This window comes from Papio anubis, chromosome 6, assembly GCF_008728515.1.
Source record: "Papio anubis isolate 15944 chromosome 6, Panubis1.0, whole genome shotgun sequence".
NCBI lineage: Eukaryota > Metazoa > Chordata > Mammalia > Primates > Cercopithecidae > Papio > Papio anubis.
Genome location: NC_044981.1, coordinates 102,391,320 through 102,413,870, shown reverse-complemented (window position 1 = coordinate 102,413,870; position 22,551 = coordinate 102,391,320). Strand labels below are relative to the sequence as shown.

The 22,551-nt window shown below is 48.3% G+C and overlaps 1 protein-coding gene across 1 annotated transcript in view; it reads left to right on the top strand.

The window, feature by feature from the left end:
- BEND3 (BEN domain containing 3) overlaps positions 1 to 14,296 on the top strand; it is a 30,824-nt gene extending 16,528 nt beyond the window's left edge. Inside the window, exon 3 of the mRNA XM_017958175.3 lies at positions 8,559 to 14,296. Coding sequence (XP_017813664.1) covers positions 8,559 to 10,805 — 2,247 coding nt within the window. The 3' untranslated portion in view covers positions 10,806 to 14,296. The remainder of the gene's footprint in view (positions 1 to 8,558) is intronic.
- Positions 14,297 to 22,551: the final 8,255 nt, after the last annotated feature.

Below are 22,551 nucleotides of genomic sequence, written 5' to 3'. Positions count from 1 at the left end.
GACTTCATCTCAAAAAAAAAAAAGCAATCACTATTTTATTTTTTCATGATTCTCTGGACCAGCTGGTGGTTCTGATTTGGCCCTCATCCTGCTGCCCCGGCCAAACTCCACGTTGTTCTGCCGGTCAGTGACCTGCCGTCATGCTTGTGCCTGTTGGTGTGCCCCCGACGTCCTGTCAACGTCCACCCAGTTGTCTGTTCTTCCACCCATGTGTTTCTGTAGACGTCCAGCTGCTTGTATCTTCTTCCACTGATCCCCTCCTCTCAACATCCAACCATTTGTGTGCCTGCCTGCTAGGGTCTTGGGGATTTCTATAGGCACAGGATAGAAACGGGGGCATGGCAGGCCAGGGTAGTCTCGGAAAATGCAACATTTGGGTGTGAAGGCAGGAGTGCCTGTCCTCACCTAGGTCCGTGGGCACAGGCCTGAGGGTGGAGCCCTAGCCAGGGACGTGCCCTTCTCTACCCAGCACTTCCATAGCCCCCTCCCATATCACTACCAGCATGCTAAAATACAAGAACAAGCAAGAGAGTCGGATCAGACTAGGGGCAGATCACCAAGACTCAGGTTCTTCTACCGTCGCAAGGGGTGACACTGCCCGCCTCGCTGGGCTGTTGTGGATCACTGAGATCGCCCACATGAGGACACAGCACGGGGCATGCTCCACGTCAGCCTTCAGAAATGTTTATTTACTGGGCCAGGCACAGTGGCTCATGCCTGTAATCCCAGCACTTTGAGAGGCCGAAGTGGGCGGTCACAAGGTCAGGAGATCGAGACCATCCTGGCTAACACAGTGAAATTCCGTCTCTACTAAAAAATACAAAAAATTAGCCAGGCGTGGTGGCGGGTGCCTGTAGTCCCAGCTGCTCGGGAGCCTGAGGCAGGACAATGGTGTGAACCTGGGAGGCGAAGCTTGCAGTGAGCCGAGATCACGCCACTGCATTCCAGCCTGGGTGACAGAGCAAGACTCTGTCTACAAAAAAAAAAAAAAAAAAAAAAAAAGAAATGTTTGTTTACTGCCTCTGAGCTCCCATCTCCAGCCCTCAACCCCATGACCAGCATTCAGCTGCTTCTTTCTACATTTATCAGAACGAAATCAGCATGGCACCATCAAGGGAGGTCACCTGATGCCCTTGAGGACACCCAGGCCTGGGCACCATCTACTCAGGACATAAACCATCTCCTGTCTTCTCTCCCCTGCCCCAAGGAAAGGGCAGGAGGGCAAAGTGGGGAGCCCTGATGCACGTCACAGGCAGGCATCTATCAATGTTGACAGCTTGTTTTATGAGTGACATTTAGTACAATGCTTAGAAGAAAAAAACCTCCCTCAAAAAGTCTAACAAAGGGCCGTATAAAGATTTATTTGGCACCTCTGTTGGAGAGGGCTTCGTAGCCAAATATAGCAGATGTGGGAGGTGTGAAGCCAAAGTTTTTATTGGTAATCATCTTTTTGTTCACAGAAGTGGGGCAGTGTTCAAGAGCCGTATGCCAGGCAGAGGTTAGCTTTGTTCTCCCGGGGTTTTTTGTTTATTTTTTTTAAATTCTAAAATGTCATTGTGGTTTGTTTTTCATTTAGAAAATGGAAATGCCATCTCATGCAGTGCAAATGCATGGAACACCTCGTGAGTGTCAGTTACTGTGGTGTGAGCTGAGGATTCTTAAGTCTCTCAACAAGTATCGCAGATAGGTACATTCCCGTTTTAATGAGGCTCAGAGAAGTTAGCACTACCAAGCCTGCGTGATTCCGAACTGGGCACTCAAACATCATGTTGGTGGGATACTGGGATATTTGTAAGATGCATGAGAGGGCTTAGGTGCACTCGTGTCTTGCTAGGTCTTCTGGTCTTCCTCTTTTCCCTTCATTATAGTTGCTTTATCTCCCCCAGAATCTTGTTTCTTCAGCCATCTTAGCACGTCCTTCACCCTTACCATATAGTGTTGGCAGCAGAAGGATGACCCACAGAGGAAGAGCCACGGGAGCAGAGACTGTGTCTGGCTTGATCCTGGGAGGTCACTATATTGATGCTGAACTTAGTGAGGGTTACCACTGGGTTGCCTGAGGAGGGTGAACCGGCCCAGGTTAGAACTCCCCTGGTCATCAGTAGTGGGATCATGCCTGTAAACACAGGCAACTTAGTGCAACCCTGTCTCTTATTTAATTAAAAAAAAAAATTGTTTTGGCCGAGTGTGGTGGCTCACACCTGTAATTCCAACACTTTGGGAAGCCAAGGTGGGCAGATTGCTGGAGCTCAAGCCTTCTAGACCAGCCTAGACAACATGGCGAGCACATTTAAAATAGGATTTTGTGCAGAAAGAGATCATTAGAAACTCATATACTGTGCAACAAGAGGACATGTTCTAGAGGGAGACCTGCCCTAGTTAATACCCAGGACAGAAAATAAGTGCAGGGTCTCTACTAAAAATACAAAAAAAAAAAAATTAACTGACCATGGTGGTGTGCGCCTGTGGTCCCAACTACTCGGAAGGCTGTGGTGGGAGGATAACTTAACCCCGGGGGGTTGGGGGGCGGTGGTGAAGCTTGCAGTGAGCCAAGATCACACCACTTCACTCCATCCTGGGCAACAAGAGTGAGATCCTGTCTCAAAAAAAAAAATTCGATGATGATGATGAAAATAATTCTGTTGAAAATGAAAGTGGTAAGCATCATTCTTGCGACTGTGATTCCAGGAGGGAGATGCCAACCCCAGTCCCCCTGACTACTGTTTCACATAGCCTCCCTGCTTCCCCAAGCCCTGCTGCTTTCTGTGTGTTCCAGTGTGCTGCCTCTCAGGGCACTTTTGAGCCACTTATTCATTAACTAAATTCAGTGACCGCTCTTGGATTTGGGGTCCTGATGAAGACGTCTAGTACTTGGAGCATCTCCAGGGTGACCCACTCCCTGGGATGTCACTGGGCATGGACACCTGGAATCTCCCTTAAATAGTCTGTTTACTCCTCACTTGCAACCCAACATCAGCTTCTTTTTGTTCAGTCAGATTCTCCAGCTGAGAGATTTGGGCATTCTCTCTGGGTTCTATGGATGCCGGTGGTTGAATGAAACGCCCTGATCAAGATCCAGGCTAGACGCTGGCATTGCGCAGCCTGAGCTGTACAGCAGAGTTCCCATATGGTTGGAAGACGAGCCTCAGAGAATTGGAAACGTGTCAGCCAGTCCTACCCCGTGCCAAGTAGCACAGATTTAAAGATTTCTTGATACTCCTAGACAGCTGAGCCGAGATTTTATCATCAGCCACAAATGCAGCCAGCCCATTGCCGCCTTGGCAGCGTTTGTGGAATTAATTGGAGCACTGAGCTGACAGGACACCAGTGTGGGAATATCTAAGAACCTTCTCTTCAGTGCTTGTGTTGTGTACTGTGTTGAATTGTGTACCCAAGGTTTCTGGGAGTGAATATTGCCCTCTGCTGGGACACTGACATTTTTTATTCAAGCAGTGTAGCCAAAAATGTTTCTATTGACGGCAGTGTTTCTAACATGCTTGGTGGAAACGGAAATGTTTGTATTAATGAGGCTGAATATTGAGAGTTATGGGGGGTTTCCCAGTTTCAACGTACTCTTGCCTCCCGCCTGCTGGAGGAATGTGGGGGAGTCAAATCTTGTGTGTGTTGTTGGTATTCAAATAATTCACCAGAAACTTCCCTGTACTCATTTCTCCCCTGGGTATTAATTAGGGCAAGTCTCCCTCTAGAACATGTACTCTTGTTGCATGCTATATAAGTTTCTGATGATCTCTTTCTGTAGGAAATTCTATTTTAAATGTGCTAATGGAACCTTGTTTTAAAGGAAAGCCTCCTTTTCTAAAATCACTCCTAATATAGTATATGATTTGTAATTGTTAGTACTTCAAACCCAAATTTCTCTCTATTGGTAAACCTTATAGTAATCTTATAGTCTATGGGACCTCTAAAGTTATTTTAGTGTAATAGAACTTAATGGTGAATAAATTGCCAAAACTTTTACTTTAAATTCTACAGGAATTAGCAAGTAAGGCACTTTGAGTTTGTTAGGGCAGTGGTTTGCCACAGTGACCCACGGTTATAAATCACCTTATAGATCAATACAACTTACATGTATGAATTTGTAAATAAATATGTAGACATACACATAGTAATGAAACAAAACTCCTAAATTGATTTACTTTGTGCAGTACACTTTGATATTTTTCTATTCTTTTTGCTTTCTTATTTCCTCATTCCCTCCCTCTTTTTTTTTTTTTTATTTTTTATTTTTTTTGAGACAGGGTCTCACTCTGTTGCCCAAGCTGTGGTGCAGTGGTGCAATCACAGCTCAGTGCAACCTCTACCTCCAAGACTCAAGTGACCCTCCCACCTAAGCCTCCCTAGTGACTAATCCGTCCCTCTTCTTTTTTTTTTTGAGATGCTCTGTCACCCAGGCTGGAGTGCGGTGGTGCCATCATGCTCACTGTGATCTCCGCCTCCCAGGTTCAAGCGATTCTCCTGCCTCAGCCTCCCGAGTTGCTGGGACTGCAGGCGTGTGCTACCACTCCCGGCTAATTTTTTGTATTTTTAGTAGAGATGGGGTTTCACTGCGTTAGCCAGAATGGTCTCAATCTCCTGACCTCGTGATCTGCTCGCCTCGGCCTCTCAGAGTGCTGGGATTACAGGCGTGAGCCACCGCGCCCTGCCCCTCCCTCTTCTTATGTTGGTCACGATCCACCAGAATCAGTTATCATCTGCTAACCTACAATTTGAAACACTGCACTGGGGTAAAGGGTGTCAGTTATCTCCACCCCTTCCTTTCTGGTGTGTGTATATGTTTTCTTTTCTTTCTTTTTAAACAAATAATGCCAGATAGCAGAACAGAAGAAACATAAAGGGCTTAAATTCCCAGCCTTTAGGACAAACAGACTCTAAGACGTACCTTCCATGCGTGACTTACCCTGAGGCACCGTGGGAAAGTCCTTCTCAGTGTATGGGTTGAGAGTATCATTACAACTCCCTTAATAAAAGTCCCCTACAGAACTACCTCTGCCATGGCTTGGGAATAGCATTATGTAATAATACATCATATTGTAATAATAAATGTTTATTTATTTATTTTTGAGACAGAGTCTCACTCTGTTGCCCAGGCTGGAGTGCTGTGGCACCATCTTGGCTCACTGCAACCTCGGCTCACTGCAACCTCCACCTCCCAGGTTCAAGCAGTTCTCCTGCCTCAGCCTCCCAAGTAGCTAGGATTACAGGCATGTGCCACCACACCCAACTGATTTTGTATTTTTAGTTGAGATGGGGTTTCACCATGTTGGCCAGGCTAGTTTCAAACTCCTGACCTCAAGTGATCCAACCACCTCGGCCTCCCAAAGTGCTGGGATTACAGGCATGAGCTACCACGCCTGGCCATAAATATTAAGCACTTACTGTGATTCAGACAGACTCAGTGCTGTATGTGCACTGTCTCGTTAAATCTTCACAACCACCCTGTGGGACAGGTACCATGATTTACCCTGAGTTATACACAGGAAGGTGAGGCTTATAAGGTTACAAACAAGGATGCTTGCTGATTGAGCTGAGTTCTTAGCCATACCTTCATACCTCTCTGCCACTGCTCTTATCAGAACAGCTTCCTTTTCCTTTTTTTTCTCTTTTTTTTTTTTCCTTTCTGAGACAGGGTCTTGCTCTGTTGCTCAGGCTGGAGTGCAATGGCGTGATCTCAGCTCACGAAGCCTCAACCTCCCAGGCTGAAGCAATCCTGCTACCTTAGCCTCCCGAGTAGCTGAGACTACAGGCACACATCACCACTCCCAGCTTATTTTTGTAGAGATGGGGTTTCACTATGTTGCCCAGGCTGGTCTTGAACTCCTGGGCTTGAGATCCCCTGCCTCAGCCTCCCAGACTACTGGGATTACAGGTGTGAGCCACCGCACCTGGCCTCACTTTTCTTAAGCATGTATTTGAGAATGGTGGAACACTTTGCCCTGCTTTATCCACATGTGTGGTTGACATAAATTCATTGACCTCTTTTGTACCCTGGGCACTTTGCCAGGCACTGGGGATAGACTCAGGAACAACATGGTCCCATCCCACAACCATCATGCAGTTTGATGGGGATGGGGACATCTCGGCAAGGAGACCCCAGAGGGAGTGGGGCAGGTGGCAGGCCTCCCCTGACAGGCTGCCTCCACTCTGGTATGTCCTTGATCCTCTGCTCCTGGGGAGTGCTGTAGAGGGGAGGGGTGGGGAGTGGGGCCCACGAGGGCCCGTTGCCACTGACCATTTGCTCATATATATATATGAGAGTGTGTGTGTGTGTGTGTGTATATATATATACACACACACGCAAACCCCGAAGGCAGTATTGGCCAGCTCTGTGATAACTAACGTACTTACGAGTCCCTTTATAAGGTCACTAAAGGAGTAGTTTTTCTTTTGCACGGTTGTCCTCATGGAGGCACAAGAGAAGAATTAACATTTCTCTAATATGAGTCAGATTATTCTATTATCCAAAAGAGAGAGTCTAGGAAGTAATTCATTAATTATTATTGAGATGGGGTCTCACTCTGTCACCCACGCTGGGGTGCAGTGGCAAGATCTTAGCTCACTGCAGCCTCCATCTCCCAGGCTCAGGTTATCCTCCTACTTCAGCCCCCCGAGTAACTGGGACTACAGGTGCACACTACCGCGCCTGGCTAATTTTCTTGTATTTTTTTTAGTAGAAACAGTGTTTCACCATGTTGCCCAGGCTGGCAGAACTTCTGCGCTCAGGAGATCCACCCATCTGGGCCTCCCAAAGTGCTGGGATTACAGGCGTGAGCCACCACGCCCGGCCGTTCATTAATTAAATGAAAAAGAACACATGGAAGGTTCAGAAGGATGAAAGTTTTCTGTTTATTTGGAGTCCTGGTTTCTATTCCCTCTGTATCTACCTATTCTCAGCCTCATATTGCTCACTTGCTGTATGAAGCCTCACTTCTTGAGGTTGTCTCTTTTCCCTACATTGGCTGAGGCTGCAGAGAAAAACACCTCATGCCCTGTTTTATGCTGGCATTAGTGACCTGAAAACTTTCTAATAACCCTTATCTGCCCAGATGAGATCAGCTGAGAGCAAACACTGACTGCCAGGCCCTGGCTATTCAGAGAGGATGGACAGCAGCCACAGCACCCAGGAACTTGTTAGAGATGCAGGCCCAGGGTTCACACTCTGCATTCCAGCAAGACCCCAGGTGATTCAGTGTGTACACTAGAGCTTAAGCGCTGGGCTAGGCTGGTCCCAGCCACCTGTACTTTTCCCAAGCGTGGAGAGAAGCACCCCAGGATGCCGTGTGTTCTTGTCCATTCCCAGTTGCCCAAGGCACATGCCTGTCAGGCGGAGCAAAAGCTCCCTGCTCCCCCAACACCCACCAGTGCTGACTGACTAGCTCATCTGCTTTCCTAAAACTCAAATATACATTTCCATAAGTGTCTGGGCCAAATTCAACATTTGTCAAAAACAGGCTTATTAGGTTATGGCTGAAATACAATGAATGATACATATTTAAGGTATACAATTTGATACGTTTTGACACGTGTCTACCAGTGAACCCATAGCCACAGTCATGATGATAAACATCCGTCAACCCACTGACGTTCTCTGTGTCATTCTCCGTGTCCCATCGAATTTTCCCTGCCATCCCTAGGCAATGACTGTCTGCCTTCTGTCATTATAGGCAAGCTTGTGTTTTCTAGAATTGTATATACACAAATTGAATCATACACTATGGCCTCTTTTTTTGTGATTTATTTTGAGATTTATCATGAGTACTTTGTGTACTGTATCAATAATTAATATCTTATTGCTGAGTAATATTCCATTGTATGAATATAACACAGTTTATATACTTGTTGATTTTTCAGAAACGGGGGGGTTGTTTCTACTGTCTCACAGTTGCATAGGCCAGAGAGTTCTGGGCCGGCCTTTTCTGGTCTAAGATGTGATTTCAGGCAATGATGGAGTTGGCATCAGACAGCTGCTCTCCACAGCGCAGTTCTCATGTGCCCCTACCATGCATCTCAGAGGAGCCTTCCTGAGAAGGCATGCCTGCTCTCCCAAAGGCTGCAGGCTGAAAGGACACACTGCTGCCTTTGGGAGCTACCATAGGTAGGAATCTCTGTCCCTTCCTGAGAGCAGACCAAGGCATGGGTCCATGAGGTGACCTGTCTGTGGCCAGGAGCTGCACAAGCCCGTCACCTTCCTGTGCTCTCCCTCCTGTTTCTTGCAGAGTTCTTACCCGGTATTGCCAACGTCAGTGTCAGCCCTCTGATGGGCAGGAAGTCCAGTGCTGGTGTCCTGCAAGAGCATAAAGCCTCCCTGGGCCCAGCCAGTCTTTTCTCGGGGAATGGGGAGAGCAGCGGGTTTGGGGTGGTGGAGATGCAGGTTTGTATCAGTGCGTCCTTGGATGACGGAGTGATTCAGGGTGAGGAATCAGTTTCTCACATGCTCCCAAGGTTGACCTTGGCCCCTCCGTGTGCCACGCAGACGCTTGTTTAGTGTCATAAACCACAGCACCCTCCTAACACTCTGGGAAATGATTTTTGTTTTGCAGGCTCTCCTAGCAGGCATGCGGAACCGTGAGAACAGCTCGCCCTGCCAAGGCAATGGCGAGCAGGCCAGCAGGGGCAGGAGCCTGGGCTCTGTGTGGCCAGGAGAGGAGGAGCCCTGCAACGATGCCACTACCCCTTCCTACAAGAAGCCTCTGTATGGCATCTCGCACAAGATCATGGAGAAGAAGAATCCTCCCTCAGGGGACCTGCTAAACGTGTACGAGCTCTTCGAGAAGGCAAACGCCAGCAACAGCCCCTCGTCGCTGCGGCTCCTGAATGAGCCACAGAAGCGGGACTCTGGCAGCACCGGGGCAGGCACTGACAGTGACCCCAACATCTACTTCCTGATCCAGAAAATGTTCTACATGCTCAACACCCTCACGTCCAACATGTCCCAGCTGCACAGCAAGGTGGACCTGCTGTCCCTGGAGGTGAGTCGCATCAAGAAGCAGGTGAGCCCCACTGAGATGGTGGCCAAATTCCAGCCGCCCCCTGAGTATCAGCTCACAGCTGCGGAGCTCAAGCAGATCGTGGACCAGAGCCTGTCGGGGGGGGACCTGGCCTGCCGCCTGCTGGTGCAGCTCTTCCCCGAGCTCTTCAGCGACGTGGACTTCTCCCGAGGCTGCAGTGCCTGCGGCTTTGCGGCCAAGCGCAAGCTGGAGTCGCTGCACCTGCAGCTCATCCGCAACTACGTGGAGGTCTACTACCCCTCGGTGAAGGACACGGCCGTGTGGCAGGCCGAGTGCCTGCCCCAGCTGAACGACTTCTTCAGCCGCTTCTGGGCCCAGCGGGAAATGGAGGACAGCCAGCCCAGTGGCCAGGTCGCCAGCTTCTTTGAGGCAGAGCAGGTGGACCCCGGCCACTTCCTGGACAACAAAGACCAGGAGGAGGCCCTGTCTCTGGACCGGAGCAGCACCATCGCCTCAGACCACGTGGTGGACACGCAGGACCTCACTGAGTTTCTGGATGAAGCCTCCTCACCAGGCGAGTTTGCCGTCTTCCTCCTCCACCGGCTCTTCCCCGAGCTTTTCGACCACCGCAAGCTGGGTGAACAGTACAGCTGCTACGGGGATGGTGGAAAGCAGGAGCTGGACCCCCAGCGGCTCCAGATCATCCGCAACTACACGGAGATCTACTTCCCCGACATGCAGGAGGAGGAGGCCTGGCTGCAGCAGTGCGCTCAGCGCATCAACGATGAGCTCGAGGGCCTAGGGCTGGACGCGGGCAGTGAAGGTGACGCCCCGCGCGATGACTGCTACGACTCCTCCAGTCTGCCCGACGACATCTCAGTGGTCAAGGTGGAGGACAGCTTCGAGGGTGAGCGGCCGGGGCGCCGCTCCAAGAAGATCTGGCTGGTGCCCATCGACTTCGACAAGTTAGAGATCCCCCAGCCCGACTTCGAGGTGCCCGGCGCCGACTGCCTGCTCAGCAAGGAGCAGCTGCGCAGCATCTACGAGAGCAGCCTGTCCATCGGCAACTTTGCCTCGCGCCTGCTGGTGCACCTGTTCCCCGAGCTCTTCACCCACGAGAACCTGCGCAAGCAGTACAACTGCAGCGGCTCCCTGGGCAAAAAGCAGCTGGACCCGTCCCGCATCAAGCTCATCCGTCACTACGTGCAGCTGCTCTACCCGCGCGCCAAAAACGACCGCGTCTGGACCCTGGAGTTCGTGGGCAAACTGGATGAGCGCTGCCGGCGCCGGGACACGGAGCAGAGGCGCTCCTACCAGCAGCAGCGCAAGGTCCACGTGCCAGGCCCTGAGTGCAGAGACCTGACCAGCTATGCAATCAACCCGGAGAGGTTCCGGGAGGAGTTTGAGGGGCCCCCCCTACCCCCCGAGAGGAGCAGCAAGGACTTTTGCAAGATCCCCTTGGACGAACTGGTGGTCCCCTCGCCTGACTTCCCGGTGCCTTCTCCTTACCTGCTGTCTGACAAGGAGGTGCGTGAGATCGTGCAGCAGAGCCTCTCCGTGGGCAACTTTGCCGCCCGGCTCCTCGTCCGCCTGTTTCCCGAACTCTTCACCGCGGAAAACCTCCGGCTGCAGTACAACCATTCCGGGGCTTGCAACAAGAAGCAGCTGGACCCCACGCGACTGCGGCTCATCCGCCACTACGTGGAAGCCGTCTACCCGGTGGAGAAGATGGAGGAGGTGTGGCACTACGAATGTATCCCCAGCATCGATGAGAGGTGCCGCCGCCCCAACAGGAAAAAATGCGACATCCTCAAGAAAGCGAAGAAAGTGGAGAAGTGAAGGCCTGTGTGTGGCCTGCCCAGAGATTCGGGGTCACCAGAGGCTGAGCGATGGGCACCCTTGGGACTGAGCAATACTTGGGAGCATGCCTATGGCATCCACAGACAGGCACCTTATGTCCGTGGGGAGTGGCTTACTACATTTGCACACGTAAACACCCGCCCAGCCGCAAGAAAGAAGCCTTGAGTTTGGTCTCTTGTACTTACAACTTCTGTCCTGTGTGCCCCGGCGGGGCAGCCTGAGTGGGGAGAGCAAGCTGTGAGGGCAGGGACCAGAGGGTAGGGGCCCTCTCTCCCTAGTTGTGCCCCCCCCAGCCCCTTACAGCTTAAAATGCAAACCCAGCAACTCTCTTGGCCCTCTTCCCATATTTTACATCTTCCATTTTTACCCATTTTTTTAGTTAAAAAGAAACCCTTAAAAAAATAATTGGGCTCTTTGGGGGCCGTTTTACTTAGAAAAAAACCTCTTTAAAAGTGCCATGTTCGTGCACAGCGGCTAATCATAGCTTCAGGTGGCATGGATACTGATTTTACTGACCTTGTCTTTTACATCTGATTTTGGAAGAGTCAAGATGCCCCTTGGATGGCAGTAGAGGGGCTGGAATAGTACGAAGTCCTTTACGACCATGTGCAAGTTTTCCCTTCTGCTGTGGTGCCTGGGAAGGCTTCCGTTCAGCTTGGCCTGTGCTTCAGGCGTGTTGGTAGAATGTTGTGTCACTCTGTAGGCGAGAACACTGGATGATGATGATATGAATGTAGACAGCCGTGGAAACACGTTTGCAGTGTCTCCATCTGAGCCGTGTCCTTCCACTGCCCCCATTCCCTCTCCATACGTGGTTGCTGGTTGGAGGGAGTAGACGTGTTTCCTTGGAAAACAGTGCAGGGGCTTTTGGCTTCTTGTTAGATTTAAGGGTGGGCCTCTGAGCTCACCATGAACTGTTTACTTTTCTGTGTGTGTGTTTGTACAAAATCCAGGTACCAGGAGCTCTGTGGTGACTTCCCCAGACCTCAGCGTTAGCTCCTCCAGGCAGCACTACATCCTCGCTCCTCAGGGCGGGCCCAGCTCTGGGCCCCTCTTGGGGATACCAGGCATTGGAAGGACACAGGCCGTCTCAGATGGGGCACACATGTCCCTTCCCAGGGTCCACTCAGAACTTTCCTCTTGGACTCTCTAGAAGGTCCTGCTGTCCTATACCTGGCTACCCCCTGCCTTGGGGGGCACATGTCTTCGTTCCCTCCTGACTGGGAATGTCAGGCTCCTGCAGGCCAGCTGCACGCTCTCCAGGAGCACCAACTGGGAAGTTCCCCGACAGGTAAAATCCTTCAAAATGATCCTTTTACCTACCTAACTCTGGGGGCCAAATGCCTAAGAGGGAAAGGAAACAGTCAAATGCAAACAATACGTCATACCAGAGTCCTGGAAAATTAATTAAATCACACAGGGTAGTCGTAGAACCCCTGTGGGATGGCTTAATATTTTGCTACTTTAAAATGCAGAGATAGCTGATAAGGACTTCAGTTCCACTGGCTGTATGACATAGTTTTGCCTGTGACCAGGAGCATTTTTTAAAATACAGAATTGTAAGCAATGTTAAGTTGCTGATCTAACTAGTAAATGTGCTCCTAAGTGTCATTTACAGATTATTTCTGTTGCGACTACAAACAGATTTAGAAAGGCACAGGGACTGAATGACTCTCTGTCACACACAGCTACTCATGCACACACGCACTGCTTACTAAAAGCTGAAGTGAGATGAAGGGGGCCTACACGAATAACAAGTTCAACTTCTTTGTGCCTGGAAAGGAGGGACTGGAGCAGCCAGGAGACTCACTTTCCCCCCTCGCTTGGGCCCTTCTCTATGCCTTAGTCTCTCCAGCACGTGCACACAGCATGCACACACATGCACCCTACCCAAAGACAGCTGTGGCCCTCTCCCACCATCTCCCCCACCCACCGCTGGTTGTTGGGCGCTGGAGTGGGGAGGTCCCATGGAATTTGTTCTGGTTTCTAGGATGTAAACAAGAGGACTCCAAGCCATGAATTGCCCTGCTTTCTAGAGGGTGGAATGTTGACCCTGCAACTTTAGAAGCACAATCATTTATTAATAATTTTTTTGAAACTCCCATCTACCCGTGTTAGAGAAATCAATAGGTTCTAGGAATTAAATATGTCTCTTTGTAACCCAGAGCATGTTCAATTTTTAGAAACCATATTTCAGTGATTTTCTTAATATATTTCATGTGTAGGGCATCTTCCCCCAGAATCTTACAGTCCCTTTCTGTGAAGAGAAGTGGACACACCTGGGAACCCTTCCCATCTCTCTGGATGTGGTCAGGAAACGCCTGCAGGTCCTTGCCCTGTCTGTATGGTGTCCTCACTTCTCCATCCATACAGATGACTCCAGTGGGCATTTTTTTATTTTAAATTTTTTACATGAAGCAATAGAAGTACAAAATACTTATTTTTTCAAAATTTAATGTGTTCCATGAAACTGTTGGCAATCCTTTTCCTTCCCCCACCCGCCCCTTCTAAATTCTTTGGTTTTTAGTTGTTTGTATTTTGGATTTTTTTTTTTTTTTCTTGGCCTTGTATCCCAAGGACTAAAAAATTAGCACAGACACGTTTTGATGTTGAATGAACTAGTAAGTCACAGTAGGTGGTAGTCTTCATCAGTTTCTCTAAGTTTTTAAAGAATGTATGAAGATAGTCATGAATGTATTGAGTGTTCGCATCCTGCTTCAGTTCACCTTGGCTGTGTCTACATGACAACAAATGTTCGACAGGGAATAAAGTCGTGTCTGGTGTCATTTGCGCTAGCGTGCCCCTCCCCTTTCAGTGTTGGCTCCAAACCTTCCTTTCCTTTTATGTTTGTGGGGAGGGGGAACCACATCAGCAGCAACCATCAACCAACCAGCCAATGGGATCTACTTAGTGGTGAATGGATTGACTATTTAGTTGGTAAAAGTCACTGGTCTGACCACACCACAGCATGACCACTGGGTTCATTTAGAGATGGCCTCCGTTTCCAACGTTCCCCCCAAATGTTTGCTTCTTGCCCAGTCGAGAGGGGATCTCAAGACTCCCGAGTGGAGGTCGTGAGCTTGCACCCTGCCTGGCTGTGTAGATAGACTGTACAGATATATGAAGTGGGGGTGGGGGCCGAGGGGCTATTACTGCTGTTTGGAAATGCTTGCCTCTCGTAGATCCAGCCTTAATGTTTTTCTGACATCCTAGTAATAGCAGACCCTGCACAAAGTGGATATCAGAGTTAATACTGTGAGGAGCAAAATAATGAGAATAGTTTTACCAAAGATAATGAAATCTCGCATCATGTCTGCATTTTACCATAGATTGGAGTGCATCCTTAGGAAACTGAATGTAACAAAAACCCAGGACATTTTTGGAAATTGTATGCTCTCTAGCAACTTTGTGTGAATTTTTATACAAACACTGTTTTATGAGTTATATAAAATGTTATAAAAATAGAAAAACACGGTCTCGTAACATGTTATTTTCTTAGAGCACTGGTCTCTCAGACATGTCTTGGTCTATTTGTCTTTCTGCGTGGCCTCCTCACCCGCCTCCCGGGGAGAACGTGAATGTTCTGGGGGATTTCAGCTTCCGGGGCTTCCATACGCTAGGTGTCAGTGGTACAGCTCACAGGATTTCAGTTTGGCCACAGCTGAATGAATTAGAAATTGCCAGATAAATCCTCCAAACCATTCCTCCACAAACCACTTCCTGGCCATGCACTGGGAGGCTCATTTGACCTTTTTTAACCTTTCCTGGTCAGGTGCCAGGCCAGTCCTGCAAAGCCAACAGAGTTTCATTTTCATTTAACCCCCCCCCTTTTTTTTTTTTTTTTTTTTTTTTTACTTTGGATCCAGTGGGTTTTAGTTTCCCCCCACCCCAGCCCTGCTAGAGTGTAGTGGTATAGTCGTGGCTCACTGCAGCCTTGACTTCCTGGGCTCAAGTGATTTTCCTGCCGTAGCCTCCTAAGTAGCTGAGACTACAGGCCCACACTACCATGCCTGGCTAGTTTTATTATGGTAGAGATGTGACGTCACCATGTTACCCAGACTGGTTTCAAACCACTGGCCTCAAGTAATCCTCCTACCTCAGCCCCCAAAAGTATTGAGATTACAGGTGTGAGCCACTGTGCCTGGCCTCATGGATTATTTGTAAAAAAGGATGTATGTTTTCCCTCACCTTCTCTTCTCTTTGGCTAATTATAAATCATTAATATTTTATAGTAATAATTAGACCAGGCGCGTTGGCTAATACCTGTAATCCTAACACTTTGGGAGGCCAAGGCGGGTGGATCACCTGAGGTCCGGAGTTTGAGACCAGCCAGGCCAACATGGTGAAACGCTGTCTCTACTAAAACTATAAAAATTAGCCACGTGTGGTGGCGCATGCCTGTGATCTCAGCTACTCGGGAGGCTGAGGTGGGAGAATCGCTTGGATGCGGGAGGTGAAGTTGCAGTGAGCTGAGATCATGCCACTGCACTCCAGCCTGGGCAACAGAAACTTGTCTCAAGAAAAAATATATATATATATATACACACACACACACACATATATATATACACACACACACACACACATATATATACACTGTCTCAAGATGTCAGAGAAACCTCTTTGGCCCAGGGATCACAAGATATAAAGTAGTTTGTGGCTCATGATTGAAACACTACAGTGAGTGTTTGCTTATTTGATAACCCTGAAATCTATACAAGCAGCACATCTGTGCTGTAAGCCTTCTCAGCAGGTGTGCCTTGGTTGGGGGGTGGGCCTGAACCTCCAAATGCTAAATCCACTAGCTAGTTTAAACAAGAAGTGAGGAAAAGCTAAATTATTTGAGACTCCTCTGACTGTATCTTTGTTTTCTTCCAAAAAGAACGTTCACGGTGTTTCAGTCAGTGAGAGCGCACTTGTAAGATCTAGTTCTCAGAAATAAGAACTCGACACCAGATTATCATGACCACTGGAATGGTGAAATGCAGTGGATTCTAAGGAGCCTTCAGATAAATCTGGAATATCTGGGCGGGCGCGGTGGCTCATGCCTGCAATCCCAGCACTTTGGGAGGCTGAGGCGGGCGGATCACTTGAGGTCAGGGGTTTGAGACCATCCTAGCCAGCATGGTGAAACTCCATCTCTACTAAAAATACCAAAATTGGCTGAGTGTGGTGGCGGGCGCCTGTGGTCCCAGCTACTCAGGAGGCTGAGACAGGAGAACTGCTTGCACCCGGGAGGTGGAGGTTGCAGTGAGCCAAGATCACACCACTGCACTCCAGCCTGGGCGACAGTGAGACTCCATCTCAAAGAAAAAAAAAAATTGGAATATCTGGCCAGTGGTGGAGAAAGGAAAGAACAGGCATTGCTTCTGACTGGAATGGCACCAACATTCACTGAGTATATTTTATGTGCCAGACACTGCTGAGAACGGAACGTGGGCAACGTGTTACCCTTTCAAAAGCCTTGTGAGGTAAGTACCGTAATTAGGCCTTGTTAACGGGTGAGAAAGCTAGGGACACAAATGGTGTCTACATTATCTCATTTGCTTCTCATAAAAACTCATTGCTGTGGTCACTGTTATTAACCCAGTTTTGTGGTAAGGAGGGAAGTTGATTTCTTGCTCAAGTTCACACAACTGGAAAATGGCGGTGGTGGGAGTTGAGCCCAAGTTGGCCTCTGATTTCCGTCATACCCAAGTCACAATGCATACCCAAGACTCAGATCCTAAAACAATTGCAAGTCAGCCGTGGTGTCTATCACTCCCATCCTCTAAGCCCCAGTTTGTCTGATCTTAGATACAGGAGGGCTGGTTTTAGAATTAAGCTCCAATGACAGAGCCTTGGGAGCTAATGAATGTAAATAATAGAAATAGGGTGGGCGCGGCAGTTCACGCCTGTCATCCCAGCACTTTAGGAGGCCTAGGTGGGTGGATCACCTGAGGTCAGGAGTCAGAGTGGAGACCAGCTTGGCCAACATGGTGAAACCCCACCTCTACTAAAAATACAAAAATTAGCTGGGCGTGGTGGCGCGTGCCTGTAGTCCCAGCTACTCAGGAGGCTGAGGCAGGAGAATCACGTGAACCCGGGAGGCAGAGGTTGCAGTGAGCCGAAATGGCGCCACTGCACTCCAGCCTGGGCGACCGAGTAAGACCTTGTCTCAAAAACTGAAACAAAATAACACAAAAAAATTATCTGGGTATGGTGGCGTGCACCTGTAATCCCAGCTACTGAAGAGGCTGAGTCAGGAGAATTGCTTGAACCCAGGAGACGGAGGTTGCAGTGAGCTGAGATCATGCCACTGCACTCCAGCCTGGGTGACAGAGTGAGACTCTGTCTCTAAATAAAATAAAATAATAGAATTAAGCTAATTCTAAATAATTACAGCAATTGTAAACTTTTTTTTATTTTTATTTTAAAGAATGTGAAAGTAACTGCTGTGGATCTGGTTCCCTAGGAGCAGAGGCTGAGACTGAGATTCTTAGGCAGGCCATTAATTGAGGACGTGCTCTCAGGAGACTCAGGAAAGGAAGAGAACCGGGGAAGGCGAGAACCAAGATTGTGGTCTCTGATGCAGTCTAGCCACATTCTCCTCCGCAAGGAAGCCCTGCAACGTGAATTGTATGGCAGAATTAGTTCTGGTTGAGGCAAAGGGGCTGGTGGGTCATTGTTCAAGGTCTTCCCTGGGAAAAGGGTAGTGTCCCTGTCCCTTTGGCTGGGACAAGGCTCCAGAGGCACCGTGGTGGTGGTTAGCAGCCAGCCCTCAGCAGCCAGGGTGTAGGTGCTCTGGTAAAGGGGTTTAGGTGGGATTCTGTCTGCATCCACTACTGCAGTGGGTCTCAGACTTTACCTGCATCAGAATCACCAAGGAACAAGTTAAAACAGATTGCCATGAACCACCCGCAGAGATTCTGATACAGTAGGTCTGGGGTGGGGCCCAAGAATTTGCATTTCTAACAAGTTCTCAGGTGATGCTGGTGATGCTGGTCTTGGAACCACAGGGGAGGACCAAGACAGTATATGTATCTTCCCAAAATGTGCTGTGTGTGGTAGAGAAACTGAAAGGTTAGCGTTTTCCTAGGTATTAGATAGATCTGAGCTGAAATATGTGGTTTCCTGTTGTATTCAAATAAAGCTGACTGCTGCTTTAACTAAATCTTTAGTTTAAGAAACTAAATCTTAGCTTTCAGGCCGGTGGGAAGAGGCTGATTTACTAATGCTTCAGCATCAGGGCTTATGGGCACTGGCCACATACAGCACTTGGCAGAACGTTTCTTCACAGGGAAGACTGTCTATTGATTTTAAGGATTAAGAATTCATTTGTTCTTCTAAACAGTCGTATTCCTGATGGTGAACCGTGTCCGTAATAGAGGTTGAGAGCATGTAATGCTACAGCCTGTCCTTCCAGGAGCTCCTACAGTGTGACTCCTGTGGATTCAGAAGTGACCATAGGTCCTGAAATCAGAGTTCTGTTTCTAATAATAGCTCCCATTTTTGAGCATCTGTATTGGGTCAGGGATGTGCTGGGAACTTGATATATGTCATTTCATTTAATCCTTACAGAAATCCATTTTACAGATGGGGAAATGGATGCTTCCAGAGTTAAGTATCTTGGCCAAGGTCAAATAGCTGGCAGAGCTGGGGCTTCTAACGGAGGCCAGGCTGACTCCAAAGTCTGTGCTCTTCATTCCTGTGCTGCCACTTATGTAGCTGTGCCAAGTAAATCCATTTCTCTGTGTCTCTGCCTAGTGGTTCCTGTGATTTAACTTGGGGTTTTGCTGACTGTCCATTATTTCTGGGCTTCTGGATCGCCCTAGTGAGAGAGCGTAACCCAGGAAACTGGCCGGGTGCAGGGGCTCACGCCTGTAATCCCAGCACTTTGGGAGGCTGAGGCAGGTGGATTACCTGAGGTCAGGAGTTCTAGACCAGCCTGGCCAACATAGTGAAACCTCATCTCTACTAAAAATACAAAACACTAGCTGGGCATGGTGGCAGGTGCTTGTAATCCCAGCTACTTGGGAGGCTGAGGCAGGAGAATCGCTTGAACCTGGGAGGTGGAGGTTGCAGTGAGCCGAGACTGTGCCATTGCACTACAGCCGGGCAACAAGATCGAAACTCTGTGTTAAAAAACAAAAAGTAAAAAACAATCCCCCAAAACCAGAAAATCTTTCAATGCCACAGAAAATAGACTAAGGAATGCAGTAAGAACATCTCTGCCTCTAAGGCAGTTGATTCATTCATCAAATACATTTGGAGGACCAGCTATCTGCTGGGCAGTGATCCATAATTCTAACAAGTCCCAGCCTCGTGAGTTGATAGTTAAGAAGTTGGCCGGGCCTGGTAGCTCATGCCTGTAATCCCAGCACTTTGGGAGGCCGAGGCGGGTGGATCACCTGAGGTCAGGAGTTCGAGACCAGCCTGGCTACTTGGGAGGCAGAGGCAGGAGAATCGTTTGAACCTGGGAGGCGGAGGTAAGAGTGAGCCGAGACCAAGCCATTGCACTCAAGCCTGGGGGACAAGAGCGAGACTTCTCTCAATAAATAAATAAATAAATAAATAAATAAATAAAGCCCATTTGCGCTTGAAGAGAAGGTTCTGGTAGTAAACAGCACAAAACCTGACATCTGTTACCTGAAGCCAATTTTCAAGATGTGCAAAGATAGAACCAGACTGGGAAGCTTGGCTCCTCCTCACAGTGCAGACAGCTGAGGCCATGCAGATGGAATCGGGCTGGGCTCTGGCCTGAGGCACACCTGCAAGGACTGCAGTGTTTCCGGACTCCTGTTTCTCCAGAGACTGATCTATAGTTGCTAAGTGTGCTGTGAGTAGTGACAGTGGAATTCAAGAGCCTGGTGTTTCTGGTGTAGCTTGTGCTCTTTCTGACACAGGGTATTCGACATGCCTCTCCTCCTTGGTTTTGACAAGCTAAAATCTTAACCGAGGCACAGTTCCATGCATAAAGAGGCATATACTTCAGCATAGGTAAGGAAGGCCATGGTGATGGGTACCTTCTCGTCAGGTAGTTAATACTGATTGCATTGCTTACATCCAAAGAGTTAGCCACTATCATTTCAGCCTCACCTTTCATTTGTCTGTCTTAGAATCAAGAATTAAAGGATTTAAGCAAAATAACGGTTACAAAAACAAAAAAGCAAAAAAACAAAACAAAAAAAATTAAGGGATTTCTCCTACAATCCTAACAAAAATTCTCCATGCATTCTATGAAGAAGCGTCTAATAGTGACTCCTCTGAGTGAGACTCCAGAAGCGAGTCCGTACTTGACCTCTAAACAGAAATTCTCCATTTTAGACACCTGTGGTCTGGCCTTGACTGTGGTCTTTAGGACTTCACTTGTCTGCCTTAGGGAAGGTCTCACCAACTTTAAAGTCCCATTGGCCAGGCGTGGTGGCTCCTGACTATAATCCTAGCACTTTGGGAGGCCGAGGTGGGTAGATCACCTGAGGTCAGGAGTTCCAAACCAGGCTGGCCAACATGGCAAAACCCCGTCTCTACTAAAAATACAAAAAATTAGCCAGGCGTGGTGGCAGACATCTGTAATTGCAGCTACTCGGGGGGCTGAGGCAGGAGAATCGCTTGAACCCAGGAGGCAGAGGGTGCAGCAAGCCGAGATTGTACCATTGCATTCCAGCCGGGGCAACAGAGCAAGACTCAACCTCAAAAAAAAAAAAAAAAAGAAAAGTTTATCGGGATCCATGCCTTCAGGACCATCCTACTTTTGATATTATATTTACCCAATCTGTTAGCAATAATGTTGAACAAAAAACTTTACAAAAAACAAACAAACAAACAAAAAAACGGCCAGCACAGCGTGTCTTTGAGAGGATAGTAAATTTGGAAAGCCACATTCATTTTCAGTGCCCTTCCAGAAATTCCAAGCTATAGATTGGGAGGTAGCAGCTACCAAAAGGCAGAAGCAGCGGGCTGTGAGGCTTGTGTGTAGAAGAAAGATGTTATGCTGGGCTTGGTGGCTCACGCCTGCAATCCCAGCACTTTGGGAGGCTGAGGTGGGCGGATCATGAGGTCAGGAGTTCGAGATCAGCCTGACCAACATGGTTAAACCCCCATCTCTACTTAAAATACAAAAAAAATAGCTGGGCATGGTGGTGGGCACCTGTAATCCCAGCTACTCGGGAGGCTGAGGCAGGAGAATCCTTTGAACCTGGGAGGCGGAGGTTGCAGTGAGCCGAGATCACACCACTGCACTCCAGCCTGGTGACAGAGCAAGAGTCCGTCTCAAAAAAATAAATAAATAAATAAGCTGGTTAACAGTTCCAGACACACGAGCCCAAACATCCCACTGCTTTGGGCTACAGAAGTTTCTCTTCACTGCCAGTTAAGGATTCTCAGGAATTCCTGGGGGACAAATAAGAGCCCAGATACAGGGTCTTTTTTTTTTTTTTGAGATGGAGTCTTGCTCTTGTCGCCCAGGCTGGAGTGCAGGGGCGCGATGTCTGCTCACTGCAACCTCTGCCTCCCAGGTTCGAGCGATTCTCTCCTGCCTTAGCCTCCTGAGTAGTTGGGATTACACGTGCCTGCCACCATGCCCAGCTAATTTTTGTATTTTTAGTAGAGATGGGGTTTCACCGTGTTGGCCAGGCTGGTCTCAAATTCCTGACCTCAAGCCTCAGCTTCCCAAAGTGTTGGGATTACAGGTGTGAGCCACTGTGCCTGGGCCAGTCTTTCTGATGTGACATAATCTAACAAGTCTCTTATTGGAAGTAACCTCTCCAAGTGCCAGCAAACAGCTCCTGGGAATCTATAGCCTGGCCTATTCATCCATAGGTCCTTTCTTAGATGATGTACATTATGTGTGTGTCTACCCCACCACACTACTCTGGTAAGCCTTCATCCATTTTATGACACTTTGAGAATTAGAATTGGTTTTATTCTCTTCATTGATAAAACAGGTATGTTTACTTTCACCCGAAAATTAAACCCTTACTGATTACCCTAAACTAGGGGTCAAAAAACTTTTTCTGTAAAGAGGTAGATAGTAAATATTTTAGACTTTGGCCAGGTACAGTGGCTCATGCCTGTAATCCCAGCACTTTAGGAAGCCAAAATGAGACAGTCACCTGAGCCCAGGAGTTGGAGACAGCCTGGGCAACAGAGTGAGAACCCCCTTCTACAAAAATATGTCTTTTTTTTTTTTTTTGAGAGAGATGAAATCTATGTTGCCCCCAGGCTGATCTCAAACTCCTGGGATTAAGTGATTCACCTGCCTTGGCCTCCCAAAATGCCGAGTTAGCAGGTGTAAGCCACTGTGCCAAGCCAAAAGGTTTTTTTTTTTTAAAGTAAATATTTTAGGCTTTGTGGGCCACAGAAGGTCTCTGGCTGTGTGTGTGTGTGCATGCATGTGTGATGTAAAAACCATTCTTGGCTCAAGGGCCATAGAACACAAGTCTTTGGCTGCCTTCGTTTATGGACCCCTGCCTGCCCTAAACTAATAATTTCAAATGGGCTCTAACTAGCTGGTTTGAAATTAGCTGGAAAAACTTTATTCATCCAGACTTGTGAAGACAAATTGAAGGGAACTAAGGTCCCCTGCCACTGGTAGTTCGGAAGGGCAGGGGAGAAAGGGCTCTCCCAGAGGTTATCCCCTAACATCTGAAAGTACCCTTGACTTTGCTTGGTTTTGTCTAAAGAAACCTGAACCTGGGAAGCTGGCCCCGCTGGACAGGGAACATTTTAAATAAAAACACTAAGA